At 39.9% G+C, this 20,428-nt stretch overlaps 5 protein-coding genes across 5 annotated transcripts; 1 reads left to right on the forward strand and 4 right to left on the reverse strand.

The window, feature by feature from the left end:
* Nucleotides 1-31: 31 nt before the first annotated feature.
* Nucleotides 32-4,888, reverse strand: LOC107048300 (cell division control protein 45 homolog). Its single transcript, XM_015271417.2, has 5 exons — nt 4,662-4,888; nt 3,312-3,962; nt 1,624-2,471; nt 866-942; nt 32-791 (listed from the first exon to the last, which is right to left on the reverse strand). Exons 1-5 carry the CDS (start codon nt 4,710-4,712, stop codon nt 727-729), a joined length of 1,692 nt encoding a protein of 563 aa, XP_015126903.1. The 5' UTR covers nt 4,713-4,888; the 3' UTR covers nt 32-726.
* LOC107048302 (probable 18S rRNA (guanine-N(7))-methyltransferase) lies at nt 4,829-8,520 on the forward strand. Its single transcript, XM_015271418.2, has 4 exons — nt 4,829-5,031; nt 5,122-5,159; nt 5,225-5,403; nt 6,456-8,520. Exons 1-4 carry the CDS (start codon nt 4,993-4,995, stop codon nt 7,025-7,027), a joined length of 828 nt encoding a protein of 275 aa, XP_015126904.1. The 5' UTR covers nt 4,829-4,992; the 3' UTR covers nt 7,028-8,520.
* LOC107048303 (39S ribosomal protein L46, mitochondrial) lies at nt 7,635-9,529 on the reverse strand. Its single transcript, XM_015271419.2, has 3 exons — nt 9,197-9,529; nt 8,650-9,128; nt 7,635-8,045 (listed from the first exon to the last, which is right to left on the reverse strand). The coding sequence occupies exons 1-3, from the start codon at nt 9,255-9,257 to the stop codon at nt 7,773-7,775; spliced, it is 813 nt and encodes a 270-aa protein (XP_015126905.1). The 5' UTR covers nt 9,258-9,529; the 3' UTR covers nt 7,635-7,772.
* A 496-nt stretch (nt 9,530-10,025) lies between these two features.
* Nucleotides 10,026-15,288, reverse strand: LOC107048304. The gene is made up of 6 exons (XM_029126787.1): nt 15,150-15,288; nt 13,681-13,961; nt 13,279-13,387; nt 12,673-13,011; nt 11,803-12,124; nt 10,026-11,041 (listed from the first exon to the last, which is right to left on the reverse strand). Exons 2-6 carry the CDS (start codon nt 13,941-13,943, stop codon nt 10,515-10,517), a joined length of 1,560 nt encoding a protein of 519 aa, XP_028982620.1. The 5' UTR covers nt 13,944-13,961; nt 15,150-15,288; the 3' UTR covers nt 10,026-10,514.
* A 1-nt stretch (nt 15,289) lies between these two features.
* LOC114841697 (FK506-binding protein 15) lies at nt 15,290-19,642 on the reverse strand. Its single transcript, XM_029126786.1, has 3 exons — nt 19,451-19,642; nt 16,219-18,744; nt 15,290-15,586 (listed from the first exon to the last, which is right to left on the reverse strand). Exons 1-2 carry the CDS (start codon nt 19,528-19,530, stop codon nt 16,911-16,913), a joined length of 1,914 nt encoding a protein of 637 aa, XP_028982619.1. The 5' UTR covers nt 19,531-19,642; the 3' UTR covers nt 15,290-15,586; nt 16,219-16,910.
* Nucleotides 19,643-20,428: the final 786 nt, after the last annotated feature.

Genomic DNA, 20,428 nt, shown 5'->3' on the forward strand with positions numbered 1-20,428 from the left:
TATTTTAATTATTAAATTTAATGAGGCTGAATATTGACCATTTTTTTTTTAATTTTTCTCACGCAATCAAATCGACAAATTTGATGATTGAAAATGCTTATTAATCTATCTCACTCTTTCCTGTTCATTATAATTTATTTATTCTCCTACTTCAATATTAACAAAAGGAATTGACAGTAACATGTCTTAAACTAGTATCACTCTTACACAGTAAATCGATCTATTTACATCAATTCGATTTATAAGGCACCAAGTGATTGTACTCAGTACTGTATTTTAATGTCACGGGGTTAAAAATATCATGGTATAATCGATGAAGATGAGAGCTTTCCTTAATGTTTTCAAGTGAATATTTACATTTTTTCACCTTCAATTTATGAAGCTCGATAAACGAATGAAAAATAACAAACATTTTTTTCATTTAGCAACTCACTCTTCGTTATCCATCGAAATAAAAAAGTGTCCAGTATTTTTCATCCACTTTTCATGCGGAATGGGACAAAAATTAAATGCAAAACTCCAATCAGTCCCAGAAACGAGTCGAAAGATAATGAAATTAAAGCTATGCATGTTGCCGGTGATAAAAAGATTATGCGATAACTGTAATGGACAGTATGTACAAGAAAATTCAAATGAATTAAATTAAAAGAGATATTCTACGTCGTCCTGTCAAGATTTTTGTGATTACAATAGTAAAAAAATAAGATATTTGGGGGGGAGGGTGAATCATGTGAGGAGAGTGGCCAGAGCGTCGAAGAAGTTTGAGCGATCCTGTGTTTTCAGTCTTATAACTGCAACCAAAAATTAAAATTAACAAAACAATTCGTAATTACTCACGTCTGAATAAAAATAAAACATGACTTACTTGTGGTATCGAAATAGTCTGCGTCCATGGCTGCATTGATGTTCTTTGCTGCTTGCTCAAAAGCCTTTCCAAACAGACTAAAACAAAATAAATTCATTTTTCCATTCACTTGTGTTCTATTTTTTTTAGTTCAATCAATTAATGAAAATTAAGTCAAAATTAATAAATTCTCTTTCATTTTAATTCTTTTTTAATTCGACTTTTCGTTTTTTTGTTAATTGATGTTTCAATTTTACAATTATTGCATTTCTCTATTATTAATATAATATATTATATAATATTATAATATAATATATTATAATATAATAATATAATTATAATTATAAATAATAATAATAATAATATATTATATTATAATATTATAATATATTATAATATATTATAATATATTATATTATAATATTATTGATTATTGAATTATATAATATTATAATATATTATATAATATAATATAATATATTAATATAATAATAATATCAGTAATTATTATTTTAATTATTATTATTATTATTATTATTATTATTATTATTATTATTATTATTATTATTATTATTATTATTATTATATATTATTATAATATAATGTATTATATTAATATTAGTATTTTTATTAATTTTTAATTAATAAAAATGAGTTAAAAATCCCGAAAAGTTATCTTTCCCTCCAATTCTCTCCCATCTCGACGTTTTATTTCTGTGAATTGACATTGAATTCACTCAATGAATAAAAAAAAGTTGACCCTTCAAGTTGATTTCTACCTTCTCGGTTGATCTTCACAAATCGGCGGGATTCCGACCATGAGACAGGTCTCCTCCTCGAAATCATAATTCGCCGAAGCAACGAGAGGCGCAGCAGCGGCGCCTTTCCTCTTGGAGCTCCCCACATAAGCCCTGAGGACAAACTGTGCAAGCATGAGGAGCGTGTGGGGATGCGCAAAGAGCCTGGAGTCCAGTGTGCCCTCAGGGATGATGACATAGAGGAAAGATCCAGCATTCATGACCTTCTTCATCTCGAGGATTCCCTGAGCAGTCTTGAAAATACTAGCCAGCATGACCTTGGCCTTCTCGATGCCCCTCTCCAGAGTCTCCTTCTTCATCCTGGATAGGCAGTCCATGGCGTCCAGGAAGCAGTGGTGGGGGGGCCTGTCCTTGCTGGAGGACTCCAGAAGCGCCAGCATAGCGTAGACAACATCACTGGCGCAGTACTTGAACTTGTAGCCAAACTGGAGTGTGAAGGAGGCACCAATGACGTCCTCCACGTGGTACTTGGCCGCCAGGCTCTCCACCATCTGCCTGAACTCCTGGCGAAGGCTCAGGTCCATCGACGAGAACTTCTGCTTTGACTGGGCCAGGGGCAGCCCCATCTCCGCCAGAAGCTCCCGCAGCCTCTGCTCACCCCTGATTGACCACAGTCGCAGGGCCACTGCTGTCGTCATCGAGTGCCTCAGGCTCGACTCGACTGTCCAGTGACGGTACAGCGCCAGCTGGAGGTCCTTGTCGTAGATTATCTTCACTGCACTCTGCTGCTGCTTCTCGGCGTCCACCCCCTGACGGTGACTCAGTCTTGACACCTGGCCCTGCAGGTTCCCCGCTTCCAGGACGGAGATCTGGGGGGTTCGAGGAGTTACAAGATATTTGGGACTTCAGGGGGGTATGAAAATGCCACGAGGGAAAAGGAAGGCGAAACGTCGTCGTCGGAAATCAGTAGCCAAGTGAAGTAAACGGTAGAAGGGTATTTTGACGATTGACCAGTTTTCAATGAATATCTCGGAATCTGAGGGAGATAGCCAAATTTTTATTATAACCTTTTTTGTAGAGACGGTTGAGAGCTACAATAAATGTTATTATGAAATTTTCGCTAGCTCCCTTAGATTGGGAAATATTACTCAAAAACTCAACTGGGAATTATTTATGTTATTGTACTAGGGGGCTCCGCCCCCTGCTCGCTCCGCTCGCCAACCCAGAGGGAGGGGGGAGGCGCCACCACCTCGCTCGCTTCGCTCTCTGCTGGGGGAGGGGGGGGTTGTTGTTTGTTTGGTGTTTTTTCATATATAGGTATTCGGAATTGCATAATTTAAAAAAAAAAAAAATCAGTGAAAATAGAAAAATTTGATTTCTCCTCTAAAATCATTAGAAAAAAATTGGAAAGGTCACTATTAGGATCACAGACAAGGGTCAGAATCTGGGTCACAGTGAGGGTCAAAAACTGGGTTATAGTAAGGGTCACAAACTGGGGCGTCTCCTGAATTTTTTTTTATTCAGTGAATGAAGTTGAGGGAGTCAAATTTTGATTGTTGATTTTGGAATTGAGAAATAATTAAGAGTTAAAATAAAACCAAAAACACAATTGAGAAATAAAATAAAGCAAGACACAGATAAAAAAAATAAAATAAATAAATAAAGTGAAACAAAAAAAAACAAAAAGGAATAAAAAATTCTTTCCCCACCTGCGACTCGACTTTATTCAGGATGGCTCGTTCTGTGGATCCGACGATGGCCCACCAGACCATGTCGAGGGAGTCCTTGGACATCCTCCAGGCCATCTCGAACATGAGAACGGCCGAGGACTTGCCATAATGGCTGTACTGCGAGTAATTGAAGAGAATAGTGTCCCTCTTCTCCTCCCACTCCCTCCGCTGCCTCTTCCTGAGGATGTCCTCCTCGTTGAGGCGTCGCCTCTTGGCCTGCCGTGACTCCTCCCCGTCGGAGTCCTCCCCGGGCTCCTCTTCGTCTGAGGAGTCGTCCCTGAAGACCTCCTCGTACTCCGGGATCTCGTCCTCGTCGACTGGCACGTGGAGAATTCTGATCTGGCTCTCGGAGTAGATGTTGCAGAGGTCGAAGGGCCTGTGACTGTCGACCACGAAGAAGGTGATGTGCTCCGGGGGCTCGAGGTGGCCCACAATGTCCATTATTCCCCCGCAATTTATCATCACCACGTACTTCACGTCGTCGCAGTTCTCTCGGTACGACCTGAAAACGTCGGTGATGCCCTGCACTGGGACAACAGTGTACAACATGTTGTCGTTCTTGAAGAGGTGCTGGAGGATCTTGCACGCGCAGATCGCGTCGATGTCGAAGTTGACGAGGAGGAGGCATCTCTGGAGAGATGTCAATGATTTTTTTAAGAAGAAAGAAGAGTTCAAACGAAAACTCCCTCGTAATATCAATTCTCGAGGAGATGCATGAAACGGGCAGTTTTTGATCCCCGATAACTGGGGATTGGCAGAGTGAAATTGAACGATTTTTACTCCATTTTGAAGGGATTTTCCCGTAGTTTAAAATGAGCTCTGACTTGTCTAAATCGCATCGTTGGGTCAGGAGATATTAACGATTCAGTAAAGCTCCTCGAAATTGAATTCGTTTGATGGCATTGTCCTCTTATTCTACATAACTCGAGATTGGCTGAGTGAAATTCGACCACTTTTCCTTCATTTCAAAGGTATTTTCACGGGCTTCAAAATGAGACGTGACTCGCCTGAATCGCACCATTACATCACGAGTTATCAACGATTAAATGAACTTCATTTCATCAAGCCTTCATATCCTGTTTTTCGTGGGCAAAAGTTCTACTCTAAATTCAACCGAGCCTCATTCCAAATATAAAACGACTCAAAATACAAATACACGATGATAAAATGCCCAGCCAAGCCCTCGTAACATTCCAAGTAAATTCCGAAGTAAACAATTAATTTAGTCCACTCCCCCTGACTTGAAAATAAAAGCCTCCCTTAACCTTAACAATTGATTTCCCCAATTCCCGAGGCCCATTCGACCGTTAAAATGCTGTTTCTACTCACGTTTCCCTGTATCACATCGTAAAAATCATCCTTGAGATTTCCCACGAACATGGTGTCATTTATTTATGCCATTTACGCAACTTTTTTTCACTAAAAACTTGGGGGAATTCAGGGTACAACGCCAAGCAAGCGCAAGCCCTTGCCTCTTGCCCGCCAAACTGCCCCTGTGAGTCGACAGCAGCGCTCGAGACGTCGTAAATACATGAATATAGGTATGTACACACGCTTAACCTTGAGTACATGAGCCCCAGAACACGTGGACTGTCCGTACCCCTTCGAAACTCGACTATTTTCATTTTTCCAATCAATTGTTGCAATTCCAAATCAAAATATGTCACGAAGACCTGAACATCTGGCGCCTCCAGAAGTGGTAATTACGAATATTCCCCCCTCAGGGGGTGAACAGACTATTCTTTGACATTGACAATTGATTTTTATGGCCTGCTGATGCTTGTTGCAGTTTTACAATGAAGATGAGGCACGAAAATACACGCAGAGGTGAGTAATTTGGGGATGAAAATTGGTATTGATCTCTGGGAGTGATGGATTGTCTTTGTGATTAGCTCCAGGATGATGGAGATTCAGGTGCAGATGTGCGAACGAGCTATTGAGTTACTTCTGCTGCCTGAGGACGAGCCCTGCTTCCTTCTGGACGTGGGCTGTGGCTCTGGACTCAGTGGGAGTGTCCTGGAGGAGCAGGGACACGTTTGGATTGGAGTGGATATTTCCTCGGCGATGTTGAGTAAGAATTGTTATCTCTGAGTTAAGAGGAGTTGGAGTTTGTTTTGAGGGTCAAATGACCCTTGAGAACGTCCTGAGTCAATTGTTAAATGATTTTGAGGGTCAAATGACCCTTGAGAACGTCCTGAGTCAATTGTTAAATTATTTTGAGGGTCAAGTGACCCTTGAAAATATCCAGAATCAAGAGTTAAATGGTTTTGAGGGTCAAATGACGCTTGCAAATGTCCAGAATTAAGGGTTAATTGATTTTGAAGGTCAAATGACTCTCGATAAGACGTCCAGAGTTAAGAGTTAAATGATTTTGAGGGCCAAATGACCCTTACAAACGTCCAGAGTCAGTTGTTAAATTATTTTGAGGGTCAAGTGACCCTTGAAAACGTCCAGAGTCAAGGGTTAAATGATTTTGAAGGTCAAATGACTCTTGAAAACGTCCAGAGTCAATTGTTAAATGATTTTGAGGGTCAAATGACCCTTGAAAACGTCCAGAATCAAGGGTTAAATGATTTTGAGGGTCAAGTGACCCTTGAAAACGTCCAGAGTCAAGAGTTAAATGATTTTGAGGGTCAAATGACCCTTGAAAACGTCCAGAATCAAGGGTTAAATGATTTTGAGGGTCAAGTGACCCTTGAAAACGTCCAAAATCAAGGGTTAAATGGTTCTGAGGGTCGAATGACCCTTGAAAACGTCCAGAGTTAAGGGTTAAATGGTCCTGAGGGTCAAATGACCCTTGAAAACGTCCTGAGTCAAGGGTTCAATGGTCCTGAGGGTCAAATGACCCTTGAAATCGTCCAGAGTCAAGGGATAAATGGTCCTGAGGGTCAAATGACCCTTGAAAACGTCCTGAGTCAAGGGTTAAATGGTTCTGAGAGTCAAATGACCCTTGAAACGTCCAGAATCAAGGGTTAAATGATTTTGAGGGTCAAATGACTTTTGAAAACGTCCCGAGTGAAAAATAAAATGATTTCCCCAAAATCCCCAAAACCCGTTATGCTAATTATCAATCCAACAACTTCCTCCCGAAATCTTAATCCTTTTTCCCATTGAAACCCTCAGATGTGGCTTTGGAGAGAGAAGTCGAGGGTGACCTCCTCCTCGGAGACATGGGCCATGGCATGCCCTTCAGAGCCGGGAGTTTCGATGGAGCGGTCAGCATATCCGCCCTCCAGTGGCTCTGCAACGCAGACAAGACCTCCCACAATCCTGTGAAGCGTCTCCAAAAGTTCTTCGTCTCCCTCTTCGCGTGCCTGTCTCGAACAGCTCGAGCTGTCTTCCAGTTTTACCCGGAGAATGGCGAACAGATCGAACTCGTGACTACTCAAGCCACCAAGGCTGGGTTTTATGGAGGGGTTGTGGTGGATTATCCCAACAGTACGAAAGCCAAGAAGTTCTTTCTGGTTCTCATGACTGGGGGCGCCATGCCCCTGCCCAAGGCCCTGGGGGATGAGCACCAGAACTCGACCATCAGCTACACCTCCAGGAGGGAGCACATGAAGAAAGCCAGGGGGAAGAGTCTCAAGAAGTCTAGGGAGTGGATCCTCGAGAAGAAGGAGAGGAGGAGAAGGCAGGGGAAAGACACGAGGGAAAATACGAAGTACACTGGGAGGAAACGAAGTGGAAGGTTCTAGGGAAAATGAAAATAAATTCTGCTTTCTGTATATAAATTGGAAAAAACATTGATGAATCGGGTTAAGGTGTTTCGTGGGGAGTCTTATTGCTCTCGAGCCCTGAGTCAATCGCTGAGCACGACATTTTCCTATTTTCAAGTGACTGTTTAAGTGTGCGTTTGAACATTTTTTGAATGGTGATTTTATTTATCGGATTGATTCAAGGGTTTAATGATTTTGAGGGTCAATTGACCCGTCGAAACGTCCAGAGTCAAGGGTTAAATTATTTTGAGGGTCAAATGACCCTTCGAAACGTCCAGAGTCAAGGGTTAAATTATTTTGAGGGTCAAGTGATCCTTTCAAACGTCCAGAGTCAAGGGTTAAATTATTTTGAGGGTCAAGTGACCCTTGAAAACGTCCAGAGTCAAGGGTTAAATTATTTTGAGGGTCAAGTGACTCTTGAAAACGTCCAGAGTCAATGATGAAATGGTTCTGAGGGTCAAGTGACTCTTGAAAACGTCCAGAATCAAGGGTTAAATTATTTTGAGGGTCAAGTGACCCTTGAAAACGACCAGAATCAAGGGTTAAATGATTTTAAGGGTCAAATAACTTTTGAAAACGTCCCGAGTCAATTGTTAAATGGAAATACTTGGAAATTTCTCCCATGATTTTTCCAAATTTATTTTCATTATTTTGACTTTTCAATCGAAACACTTTAATAAATTTTTTCTATGTACAGTATTTATTTTGGTACATGCTGGGGGGTTTATTCTGGCACGAGGAACATTGATACACTCCGGTGGATGGGCTTTGGTAACGTGACTTCCAATTCCTGCCTGTCCACCCACTGATACTTGACTTTATCCTGAACATTTCCGTTTACGTGTTTTGCTAGGTAATAAAAAATTTTTGCACCACGCGAACCCTTTTCTCTCACTGCTCTTGGGTAGACGTACTTGTAGAATCCTATGGGGGCATTCCCGTAGATTTTTGCGGACAAATTTTCACCGCAGGTGCTACGTAAGATTCTTTCTGCACTCTGGGAAGAAATGGAAAATTAAAAATTATTGAGTGATTTTATTTCGAAGGATTTAAGCGTTCTAATAATTTTTCTCATTGCAATCCTCTTCAATGTTTGTAGAATTATTTTTGCAATGATTTAGTTATTTGGAATTAGAAGACTTAAATTTAATTTGGCGGTTTCAGGCGTCAGGAAACTTTTTAATGATGAAATAATTAAAAAATTTCAGTTTACGAATATTACGACATTTTTCGTAAACAATTCGTTAACAAAAGAACTTTAGTAATATTTTCATTCATTCATTCTTTGAGAACTAATAAATTCTTTATTCGATCAAGCTCAAAATTATTAATATTAACAAAATATATTTATTTGAAGTGAAAAAACGACGAAAATTAGGTTTAAGTAAAAAAACATTTTGTCATGTACAATGAACCATTTTACGCGAAAAAAGGATTTCCAAAAGTCAAAATAATTTCCATTATCTATTTATAAAAACGGAATTATTTTCAAAATTTAATGATTAAAAAAAAAATCTTGAATTCTGTAAAATAAAAAAAAATCGGATTCTTTCAAATGGAAAAAAAAATCTTCAATTCCTTGAAACAGAAAAAAAATTCACCTGTCGAAGGGTTTCCCCTTCCTCCCTCGGCCCCTGAGGAGGCAGCCAGAACAAGTCCTCCCCCACCTTCTGCTGCACCAACAGCACCAGGCACTTCTCCAGCTTCCTCTCGAGGGAGGTTTTGACATTCCCCTTATCAGCTTCAGTGACCCTCGAGGCAAATGGAAATTTTGCGAGTTCAGCATCCCCAGCGTCCTCGATATCCTGCGCCGATATAGTGGCCACCTTGTCTGGATCCATATCTACCAGCCCCTTCTTCACGAGTTCACTCTGCTTCGCCTCGAGCTCCTCCCTCAGCTCGTGATCGCACTTCATGCTGTTCTCGAACTCCATCTCGTTCAAGAGCCCTTGGACCCTCTGCTCCAGCTCCAGCTTTGGCTTTGTTATCACTGGGTGTCTCTCCACACAGACTGCAGCCATCAAATCCCATTTTTGGCCTGGGGATGTGCACCTCGAGCGGCTCTGGGACCTCAATAAATCTGAAATTGAATTTTTTTCATGAAAACGACTTCAAAAAATCGATCTACGAAAAATCCGGAGTTCTTACTTGAGATGATGTTTGGAGAACAGCCTGTTGTGCGCAGTTTCAGAGATTGTTTAAATAACATTTTGCTTATGCTCTGGGCTGGTGATAACCTACAAATGCCGGGGTCTATCAACGACTTGAATAATTCAGTTTTTGAATCGATTGTTCTCGATGTTTTTTGTAATTTCAGTATTTAATGGATTTCATTGGAGAATGATGAGGAAGAGTTGACAATTGGAGGTAATGATGATAGGGGGTTTTTTATTATGAGGACCATAACAATTTAGCCAGTAACAACTTCGCGATGTTTGTCGATTAATCGAATACATCGACTTTTCAGGCACAAACATCGATGTTTTTTATTCGATGCCTTCAACGGCCGATTAATCGATTTTCGATTCTTTTTTTCAAACATCGATTTTTCTGACCAACCTAACGAAATTTTTCATTTTTTTGTCGAATAATAATGTTGACTGATTGAGAATAATAGAGGGTTTTTTATTATGGAGGACCATAACAATTTAGCCAATAACAACTTCGCGATGTTTGTCGATTAATCGAATACATCGATTTTTCAGGCACAAACATCGATGTTTTCAAAGGCCGATTAATCGAATACATCGATTTTTCAGGCACAACCATCGATGTTTTTTCTTCGATGTTTTCAAAGGCTGATTAATCGAATACATTGATTTTTCAGGCACAAACATCGATGTTTTCAAAGGCCGATTAATCAAATAGATCGATTTTTCAGGCACAACCATCGATGTTTTTTCTTCGATGTTTTCAAAGGCTGATTAATCGAATACATCGATTTTTCAGGCACAAACATCGATTTTTCTGACCAACTTAACGAAATTTTTCATTTTTTTATCGAATAATAATGTTGACTAATTGCGAATAAATAAAATAATAAGCTGATCAATTCAGTCACAGCATGCAAAAAGGAGCGTAATCCTTCTAATGAAAATAATTTATTTACTTATGGATCACTCTCAAATAACAAAAAGCACATCGCAATAAGAAACAGCGTTTCGTAGAAAAAAAAATGGTATTTTCTGCTCCCCCTCTTCGACCCACTGATCACTGCCCTCACTTACAGTTTCCATCACTAATTTTCTTCATTAACCAAACTTCTTAAATACGAAAATCTCGTAAAAAATATTGACTACTCATTTTGAATTCCGAAAACCAACGAAAAATCCGTTATTGTTCATCGAAATGAAGAGATGGTGCAATATTCTTCTCCAATTTTCATATTTAATGATTAAAAAATTGCCCTGCAAGTCCCCAATCGTTAGGGGACAGAATAAACTGATGAATATCGAGTTTAGTCCTCTCAAGGCACGAAGATGTAGTGGGAGACGTCACCAGTATCATCAACGACCTTCGACTGCAGCAGCTTGATCTCGAGCCTGAGTTTCTCCTTCTCCATCTCCTGCTTCTTCATCTCGTTCGTGTAGCAGTCGATCTGCAGCTTGAGCTTGTCCTTCTTCAGCTTCAGCATCTCCGTCTCCTGGAAGAGTTTGCCCTTCTCAGCCCGCAGGACTGACAGCTGCTCGAGCAACAGCTGGTGGCTCGCCTCGCCTGCGAACACCTCCACGTTCGACACGTCTGGGGTCATCTCTGTCATCATGCTCTTTGGATTTCTCGAGGTCTCGCCCTCGGGGCCACTGTCCATCTCGGGGTGCATGGTCGAGGCCGCCTTCATTATCCAGATTTTTGTGTCTTGGCACTCGTCTATGGGAGGGGATTTTGAACTCGAGGGGGAGAGGGGGTCTGACAGGAGGTGGGGGTTCGAAGGGGCCGAGGCTTTTGTGATTTTTTGGATTTCTGCGGGAGTCGAAATTGTCTCAATGTCCAGAACTGAAAGAAAATCGGAGAATTCGGTTGCATAAAATTGAGGTTTTCGTTTTTGATCTTGAGGATTCAGATTTCAATGGCATTATGCAGGCTTGAAAATATGTAATCGATAATTTATGATGTTTCATCATGATTACATTTAAAAAATTACGAAATCATTTTGGAAATTGAGCAAATAAAAAAAATTGTCTTTCTCATTAACTTTTTTTTTAATTAATGAGAAACAATTTTTTTTGTTATTAATTTCATAAATATTTTGAATATTTATAAAATTAACAAAAACGTAATGTTTCATAAATTAATGAGAAACAAATTTTTTTTGTTATTGCATGAAAAATTCATATTAAAAAATATCGATATCATAAATATTTTTAATATCTATAAAATTCGTATCATTTTAATGTCCGCAATTGCAAAAAATTCATGGAATAATTCATCATTTTGATCAAATGATAAAAAATAATAAGAATTGTGTTTCTTCTTATTTTTTTATTATCAATTTCATAAATATTTTGAATATTTATAAAATTAACATAAACGTAATGTTTCACAAATTAATGAAATAGCTCGTCTGATCATCAAATGACGAAGCACTGAATTTCTCATGAATTCTTTTGTGTTCCTGCCCACAAAAAATTATAGTTCGCACTTGTAATTTGGCTTTAAAATCCTGAATTTGACATTTTTCAATGCTTCATCGTTTTGTGATGGGAAAAAAATCCTCGAATGATTCGAAAAATATTTTTTCATCACGAAAAAGTCACCTTGGGATCCCTGAGATCCTGAGGAACGACTGTCATGCCCCAGGTGGTTGTCGCAGTAGCTGTTGAACTCCCTCTCGTCCACGAACACAGATCCATCAGCATTGACGATTGACTCCACGATGACGGAAGGGTCGCCATCGTCCATCACTAGCTCGCCGACAATCTGGCCGTTGGGGGTGATGATGTTCCCTTCGTTGTTCGCCCTCAGCAGTTCTCCCTCAGTCGTGTCGATGTCATCTGCCACTTCCTCCTGGGTCAATTGCGCACTGTAGGAGTCCTCTCCGTCGTTTCCCTCGCTTATCTCGAGATCAGCTGACAGGCCCTGGAGGAAAAAACAATGGGAAATTAACACTTTATCCTTGAAATTAACAATTCCATCGTAAAAATCAATTTTTCAAATTAATTTACTTAAAAATAGTTGATAAATCTAGAATTATTGAAGATCTATTTCCTTTTATCCGTTAAAATTAATATTTAAATTATTAATTGAGTAAATATTGAATGAATAAATATTACAATTTATATTCTTGAGGAAAAATCAGGCATTTCTTCTTAAAAATAATTTTTACAAATTAATTTAGGTAAAAAATATTTGAGAAAATTGTGAATTATTCAAGATATATTTCCTTTTATTCATTAAAATGAATATTTGAATTAGTAATTGAATAAATATTGAATGAATAAATATTACAATTACATTCTAGAGGAAAAATTGATCATTTCTTCTTAAAAATGATTTTTTTCTGTTAAATTTCGTGAAAAATTCTTTTAAAAAATTGAGAAATATTCAAATGATGTTTGATTCCGCTCATTTTTTTGTATGTTTTCACATAAATAAACTGAAAATTTATATTTTTGAGGGAAACTCACATCTTGCCCCCAGGGCGAATGAACATCCTTCTTCAGCTTCTTCAATCTCTGAGCAATTTCATCCTCAGCCTCTGGATACATCCTCTTGCCTCCCTGTGCCTTCTCCAGGTCGTGAATCCTCTTGAAGAGCTGGTAAGCTCGCTCTGGGGTGATGTCTCGTTTCTGCTTGTTGGCTGCAGCAATGTTGAACAAATCTTTGGACCTCAGGATTTTATTTGTTCGCAGTCTCACGTATTCCTTGAGCCTCTTGCGGTCGATGTGCAGCTGCATGAGGTCCTGGACTTCCTGTTTTATCTCTCCACAGAGCTTTCGCTCCTGTGGAAGCTGCTTAAACAGTTCCTGTTGAAAATTAAAAATTAAAAATTGCAAATTAAAAATTACATCACAAGAAGATGAAGGGGAACTGGGCTTGTTCAATCCTCAATATCTCCTGGACTAATGATGCGATTTGGGTGAGTCACATCTCATTTTCAAGCTTGAAAATATATCTTGAAAATGAAAGAAGAAAGAGTGAATTTCACTCAGCCAATCGGGAGTTATTAACAATTGAAAATCGTCCCCTCCACTTATCGTCGTCAAGACGTAATTAATTAATTATCAACAAACCTCAGATATCTCGTGATTATGCTCATTATTGACACTCGTCACTTCGAGTTTGTTCCCATCCTTCGATGCCCTCAGCATGATGTGTGCAGGACAATTCGTTCTGATTGATCTAGAGTGAAATAAAAATTAAGAAAACTGAAGTCAATCGAAACGATTGAAGGAGCATTAATTCTTAATTGAACTCTTGCATTTTCAAATGCAAAATTTTCAACGCGAAAATTTGTTAATGCAAAAACGTCAATTGTCAAATGAAAAAAAATCTGCTCAACAAAACCAATTGAAACAATTGAAGGAGCATTAATTTTTAATTGAACTCTTGCATTTTTTAAATGCAAAATTTTCAATGCGAAAATTTTTTAATGCAAAAGCGTCAATTGTTGAATGAAAAAAAATTCTGCTCACTGGGATTGCCTCCTGCCGGCACCTCTGGGGAGGAACTTCTGGCCCCCATAAATGCAAGCGTATTTCACGGAATAATACTTCAGTCTCTCGCTGATGGGTCTCGCTGTCTTCATGTGGGCCCCACTCACTGTTCGGCTGTCTCGCCTCCAGTAGTGGACCAAACTGCGTTTTGAAAATTTCTCTAGCTTCTCCTCGAGCTCCTCGTAGCTGTTGAACATCTCGCCGAGGTGAAATGCATAGTCATCTTGGGCTGCTGCATCCATTCTAGTCGTTTTTTCGAACTGGGAAATCATCGAAAATGAATGGGTCTTGCAGACATATTGTTAAGAATAGGGGAGGGTGGGGTAAAACGGACACTTTTGACTTTTTTAAAATTATTCATAACTCAGAAACAAAGGGAAATAATTGTTCTTTGTATTGAGAAAAAAATTGTTCAATTTTAGCAACATTTCAACCCCTCATTAACAGTAAAAAAAATGTGGTGTTCCAGAGTTTAAGATTTTCTTATAAATAAATAATAGAAATTTTTTAAGTGCGACTTCTTCTGGAATTCTGGGTGTGAATCCATGTTTTATGATTTTTGAAAATTATTTTAGAGTGAAGAAGTAATGGTTTGTAAATTATTTATGAAAGAGGGTCTGAATCTGCAAAAATTACGATTTTCCAATTACTCTAGGATTTTTTAAAAGTAGATGTTCTTTTTTTTCAATATTTAAAAAATTCAATATAATGTATTATTTTCAAAATGGAAAGTTGATTGTTTTAAAATTATTTATGAAGCAAAATCTGAATTTTAGAAAATGACAATTTGTAAATCACTTCATGAATTGTCTTCAAGAAATAGATATTCAATTTTTTAAAATGTTGTTAAAAATCTAATAATTTTAAAATGCACAATCAATTCCAGATGAAACATCATTCAAACTTATTATTAAAATTAAAATTAATTGTAAAAATTATTCGCATAATAAAATCATTGCAAAACTATTCTGAAGTTAAAACCCAAAAGTTGAAGAGGATGTAAACAGAATAAAAATTCCCAAAACACTCCCATACCCATCCTAAAAAGCCAATTAATCATTTTCCCTTCGTCTAGAAGCCCTAAATCGCATTTTCCACCCATTAAAAAAAGCCATCATCTCCAGCCACGAAGAACAGCCAAAAACAAAAAAAAAATGTGATCGAAAAAAGCAAATGGTAGGAATTTCCTCTAGTCCTTGCATAAAACAAATAATAAAATTTCAAAGAAATGAAATTTCTCCTGAATTTTGAGGTTATCTATGCATTTTGATTGGCGTGGCAGAAGCCAAGATGGTCGACCGTGATCTCAGACTTTCAACTCATCTCGTGAAACGGATAAATATCCGCAACAAACAGTGGCACCCGTCCCTCAACAATTGAATTATTCCCAATCACATTTGCGTTATTTTCACGAACAAATAGATGAGTTCTGTTGGGGTTTTACTCACGTCGAGCAGAGGTGATGTAGTTTAGGCATCGAACAGCGTCGCCATTAGGAAATAATGGGAGAAGTCACCGCCACTGTGCGGACGCATGTGTGTGTGTGGGCTCGACGCTAATGCCTCGCAGAATTCAACTCTGTCTCGTTTTTCGCGTGAAATTTACGCTTGAGCTATTGCAAATGCCACAATTCCATTAAATTCACTTCGATAGTCTCCTCCTGCCCTCCCTTCGGGAAAGAAAAAGCCATTTTTTAAATATAAAAAATATTTTATTGTAAGAACATATTTCAATTTTATCGTAACATATTTTGGAATTATTCTTCTAGGAAATTAACAACTGTGAGGAGAATTATTCATTTGAATAATTAGGACAGCCAGTCGTTCTCGATGTCAAGGTCCATTGGAGGAATGGGCGGTGGTTCCTCATGTGAAGCCAAAGTCATCTGAATAAATAATGAAAAAACGAATTACAGTAATTTTAATAAAACATGAAAAAAACGTTCTCTGCTGACCGATCAAATAAAGGCGGATGTTACAAAAGATCATAAGATTTAGGTGCCTCGTGGCGAGAAATCAGGGCTGATCTAGCCCTGAAATTCTCCCACAATTATGAATGCAATGCAGCCTCTGTGTTGTCCTCACATTACAAATATTGTTACAGAATGAAGTAAATGGAGAGGAGGGAGGCATGTGTAGATGTAAAACAAAGAAAAACATTTGTACCATCAAGGAAATGAATTCAGTAGCGAAGTGGTAAAACGATACAAGTTTTCAACGAATATCTCGGAATCTAACGGAGATATCAAAATTGTTGTCATAACCTTTTTTGTAGAGCCGATTGACTGCTACAATAAATGTAATTACGAAAATTTCGCTATCTCCCTTAGATTCGGAAATATTCCTCAAAAACTCAACTGAGAGATGAGTCAACTTAAACCGTTTTGCCACTTCGCTACTGAATTGACGAAAAAAGTTGACAATTCATTTGCAAAACGACAATATTCATTGTTGACTTTGTTTGTGTTGGCTTTGACTTGTGTTATTGAGACCCCTAGTCTGCAAAAGAGCCTCTTACATCCATCCCACGATCGGAGGACCCATCAACGTCAGGCAGCATCAGTCCCTCATCCCCCCTCGAACTGGCCTTCGACTCCCCCTCCGAGTCCTTCATCTCCGCATCAGACCCCACCCCCTCGCCCTTCTGTAAATGGTAGTTAGCAAGGACATATTAACATTAATAAATTCTGAAAGCAGAGGGTGATTGTAAATCGTTTGGTAAACAATGGTACACCAATAGCATAGGCCATCGATTAAATTCGAATATACGTAATTGATAAATTTTTTATATATTTTCTTTTTGGGACTCTCCACCAACTACGTCCTCGTCGTGAGTCCTGGGTAACGCCAAGAGTTGGTGAGGATTGAACTCTTCACCAGGAATCTGTTGGTTCCTTTAAGAACTTGGTTACCTCATTGAAAGAAAAGAATTTTAATTCTTCAAAAAATGAAGGTATTGCCATACGAAATTAATTTCATTTATTGTCGTAAGAAGGTACGACGGAGTTGAAGAAGGAATACCTTATATCCATTAAATTTAATTTTAAAAAACCTGATGGATATAATAAGAAAGGACCACAGCAACACTCCACTCAAGAACCCACAACTTATACGTTTTTGCATCAAAGGAGTACATAGTACCTTTGAAGATATTCGAATTCTAATGTTATACCAATCACTACCAAATCATTATAAAGATGGTTTTGAATACTAGAAGTGAAATAAATGAATTGGCCAGGGTAACTGATTTACCTCGCCCTTCCTCTCCTGCAACACCTGCAGAGTGATACTCCTGATGGTGCCCCCCAGGACACTCTTGATGTACCCAGTGCTGTAAGAGTCCTCCGTGAACTTGCCCACCAGCGCCTGATACGTCCTATTCATGATCTGCTTGACCTGTGCCCCATCCTCCTTCCTCTGGCCCCCCAGACTCTTCTCCAAGAATTTCCTCTCCGCCTCGATGCTCGCTATCCTGGCCTCCATTCCCGCGTTCTCCTTCTGATACTTGGCAGCAGCATCATTCGCCTCTTTGAGATCACCCAGCGATCTCTGAAGGGCCGACTGACTCTCCAACAGACACCCCTCAAGCCTCTGGACCCTCTCCCGAAGATCGAGTTTCTCCCTCTCGATCTCCCTCCTCTCCCTCTCGCTCCTCTCCAACTTCCTCAGGCATTCAGACAGAGACTCTCTCGTCCCTGGGGACGACTTATCGTCCGACGATTCGTTCTGCCTGCCATCCCCCCTCAGACCCATCAAGACTTTCAAACCCTCCAGCGACCTCTCATTCATCGGAGACGTGCACCTCTCCAGCTCCAGTGCATGGAACTTGTCCAGCAACTTCTGGACGTTGTCCGCTAGTTTGGACATTCCCATCCGAATCTCCGCGTTATGAGTCCTGGTCTCCGACAGGAATACGTTGACGTTGGGGTCGGTGGGCGCTTGCGGAAGAACCGGCGTCTGGTACGAGTACAAGTGCCCGTCATTCGACACGAATTGCTGGAGCGGTGTCCAGGACTGGGCGAAAGCCGGCACCACACTCCCAGAATTTCTGCTCTCCGGGGTTTGAACTGGACTCGGGGCGACACTCTTCACGTGGGGGGGCTCCACGTGACCTCTCGGCCGTCTGGGCTTCACCTGGACTTCCTCCTCGGTGTCCTCCGAGTCGGTCGTCGAGGTCGGCATCTTCGGCAGCATCGACTGCCCCATCTTCGCCATTCTTGATATCAACGAGGCCTTTCCGGCGGGCGTCGGCTTGGGGGAGGGCATCTTCACTTCCGGTTTTAGGATGTCGACGATCTCCACCTCCATCGCGATGTCGTGCTCCCGGGGATACCCGGGCCCCAGGCTTATTTGCTTGCTCGGGGGGAGGATCAGGAGGCGTTTGACGTTTGGGAGGACCCCCACCAGGGATTTCTCCCAGGTTTCGTCGGTGGTTATTCGGATTTTCATGCTCTGTTTCGGGGGAATCGGCAGCTTCAGGGGCTGCGTGACCCGCGGAATTATGGAGTACTCCACCTCCACCTCGTCATTCTCCTCGGCTTTTTTTATTTCGCCGTCTTTATCGGCTCTCGGGGGCGCCAAGTCCTGCGAGAAGACCGAGTCCGCCGGTCTTCCCGGCTGCAGGAAGTACTTGGCGACGCCAATCTCCCGCGCAAATTCGATCGAGGAGTCGGAGGTGTCGAAGAGGATCGACCAGTTGTCGTTGGCGGAGTCGTAGTAGCTCGCGTAGCTGTTCTCCCGGACGGAGTAGGGGAAGTCTGGGGTCAAGGTCACGACGGAGATGTGTTCTTGTTTGGTTTTGTAGAGGATGAGGAGGTAGGTCTGGCTCGAGGGGGTGCCCGCGAGGGCGATCCCCAGCTTGCCGATCAGGGAGTACTGCCCGGATTGGAGCTTGTACGCGTGGACAACTTTAGCGAGGATCACCTCGGTCTTTGGGGGGGCCGAGGGGGAGGGCGCGGGGGGCTTCGGCTTGGGGGGCGTCCTCTTCTGGGAGGACGCGAGCTCCAGGCGCTGGGGGGTGCCGAATATTGCGGCCAAGTTGGAACTGGTCGTGTGTGAATAATGAATTAATATTTTAGCGGGGGTGTTTCAGTTTAACGTAGCTCTACCCTTCGGCCGGGGTACGCTGTACTTTTGAATATTTTCAGAAAAAATTTGAAAAAAATTCATACCCAGTCAGTATTATCTAAATTAAATTTCGCAATATGTTGATATTTTTTCAAACATTTCCCTCTTACAAATAAATAATAAAACTTGTTTGCAAAATGGTGGATTATTTTTTCATCACTGAGACGTAAAATTTCATTTTACGCACCTTCTGCATTTTATTCAATAGAAATGTTCAATGGAAAATATTCTATAAAAAACAATAGAATACGATTTTTTAAATAACAATTGACGAAATATTCTCTATACAGAAATTTCTCGCCTCGAATTTTCCAAGTTTTTCTATTTGATTCTTTGAATGAGACAAGAAGTAGAATGAAAAAAAAAAAATTCATGTCGAAAAAATTTGAAAATGAAAAAATTATTTGAGGTGCATGTCTTACATGAAGAAATACAAAAAATACTTTTAGGTTAACAAGTGTTGAATAATATCACTTTTTTCTGAGAGTGGAAGAAAAAAGTGATATTATTTTTCTCTATTCATACTGATGATCTATTTTTCGGGGTTGATTTGAACAGATATTTTTCTTTCGAAAATAAATTCTCAATAGATGGTTTCAAGTATCAAAATATTAAATACATACCCACCCTGAGGTGTGAATTCCGGTTCGTCGTCATCTCGGAATAATTTATCGAGATTCGGAAGTTGATTCGAACGACTCATAATTGACAACAATACATCTGTCGACCATTCGATATTTTAAATTTTTTGTTTATCGCAATTTTTGCGAAAGAAATCAATCAATTAGTGTTGTTCAGTCTGACATATAGATATGACGCCCATTCCTGCAGTTGCATTACCGACGGTGTCAAGTGATAATTTTAACATGTCTTTTTATATTATAAATATTATAAAAATCCAAATCGACTTCTGGTGATAAAAATTTGGTACTTGAAATTAAAACTCCAAAATTAAGGGTTATAAGGGTCAAGATAGTGGTCATGAAGGTCAGAATCAGGGTCTCGAGGGTCGGAATAAGGGCCATAAGGGCCCGATTAAGGGTCACGAGGGTCAGAATAAGGGCCGCAAGGGCCCGATTAAGGATCATGAGGGTCAGAATAAGGTTGACGAGGGTCAAATTAAGATTCATGAGGGTCAGAATCAGGCTCACAAGGGTTACAAAAGGTCAGATTAAAGGTCACAAGGTTCGAATGGGTCACAAGGGTCCGATTAAAAGTCATGAGGATCAGAACAAGGTTCACGAGGGTCAGATTAAGGGTTACAAGGGTCAAATTATAGGTCACAAGGTTAGAATAAGGGTCGAAAGGGTCAGATTAAAGATCACAAGGATTAGAATAAAGGTCACAAGGGTCATGTGGGCAAGATTAAGGGTCCCAAAGGGTGTGGGTGTCAGAATGAAGATCACGAGGGTCAGATTAAGGGTCAGAATAAGGATTATGGGATTCTCCGAATTATTAGCGAGTGATAATTTCAGGCTGATGTCAAGAAAAAGAAAAATGTGAAAACAAACTCATTGAAATGAACTGCAAAAAGATGATTTTTTGTTTCATAATTTTTTTTTTCATTCTATAACCAGATGAGCAGACAACAATGCATGTTT

Source organism: Diachasma alloeum, unplaced genomic scaffold (assembly GCF_001412515.2).
Source record: "Diachasma alloeum isolate Michigan unplaced genomic scaffold, Dall2.0 Dall_scaffold_00186, whole genome shotgun sequence".
NCBI classification, from domain to species: domain Eukaryota; kingdom Metazoa; phylum Arthropoda; class Insecta; order Hymenoptera; family Braconidae; genus Diachasma; species Diachasma alloeum.

Coding starts and splice junctions, on each gene's coding strand:
- LOC107048300 (XM_015271417.2), bottom strand. CDS start 4,712: ATGTTCGTGGGAAATCTCAAGGATGATTTTTACGATGTGATACAGGGA. Junction 3,963..4,661: donor ACGATGTGATACAGGGAAAC/GTGAGTAGAAAC, acceptor ACATCTCTCCAG/AGATGCCTCCTCCTCGTCAA. Junction 792..865: donor AGACTATTTCGATACCACAA/GTAAGTCATGTT, acceptor TTTTGGTTGCAG/TTATAAGACTGAAAACACAG.
- LOC107048302 (XM_015271418.2), top strand. CDS start 4,993: ATGTCACGAAGACCTGAACATCTGGCGCCTCCAGAAGTG. Junction 5,032..5,121: donor ATCTGGCGCCTCCAGAAGTG/GTAATTACGAAT, acceptor TGCTTGTTGCAG/TTTTACAATGAAGATGAGGC. Junction 5,160..5,224: donor GCACGAAAATACACGCAGAG/GTGAGTAATTTG, acceptor CTTTGTGATTAG/CTCCAGGATGATGGAGATTC.
- LOC107048303 (XM_015271419.2), bottom strand. CDS start 9,257: ATGTTATTTAAACAATCTCTGAAACTGCGCACAACAGGCTGTTCTCCA. Junction 9,129..9,196: donor TTCTCCAAACATCATCTCAA/GTAAGAACTCCG, acceptor ATTCAATTTCAG/ATTTATTGAGGTCCCAGAGC. Junction 8,046..8,649: donor AAGGGGAAACCCTTCGACAG/GTGAATTTTTTT, acceptor ATTTCTTCCCAG/AGTGCAGAAAGAATCTTACG.
- LOC107048304 (XM_029126787.1), bottom strand. CDS start 13,943: ATGGATGCAGCAGCCCAAGATGACTATGCATTTCACCTCGGCGAGATG. Junction 13,012..13,278: donor ATAATCACGAGATATCTGAG/GTTTGTTGATAA, acceptor AATTTTCAACAG/GAACTGTTTAAGCAGCTTCC. Junction 12,125..12,672: donor ATTCGCCCTGGGGGCAAGAT/GTGAGTTTCCCT, acceptor TTTTTCCTCCAG/GGCCTGTCAGCTGATCTCGA.
- LOC114841697 (XM_029126786.1), bottom strand. CDS start 19,530: ATGAGTCGTTCGAATCAACTTCCGAATCTCGATAAATTATTCCGAGAT. Junction 18,745..19,450: donor GAATTCACACCTCAGGGTGG/GTATGTATTTAA, acceptor ACACACGACCAG/TTCCAACTTGGCCGCAATAT.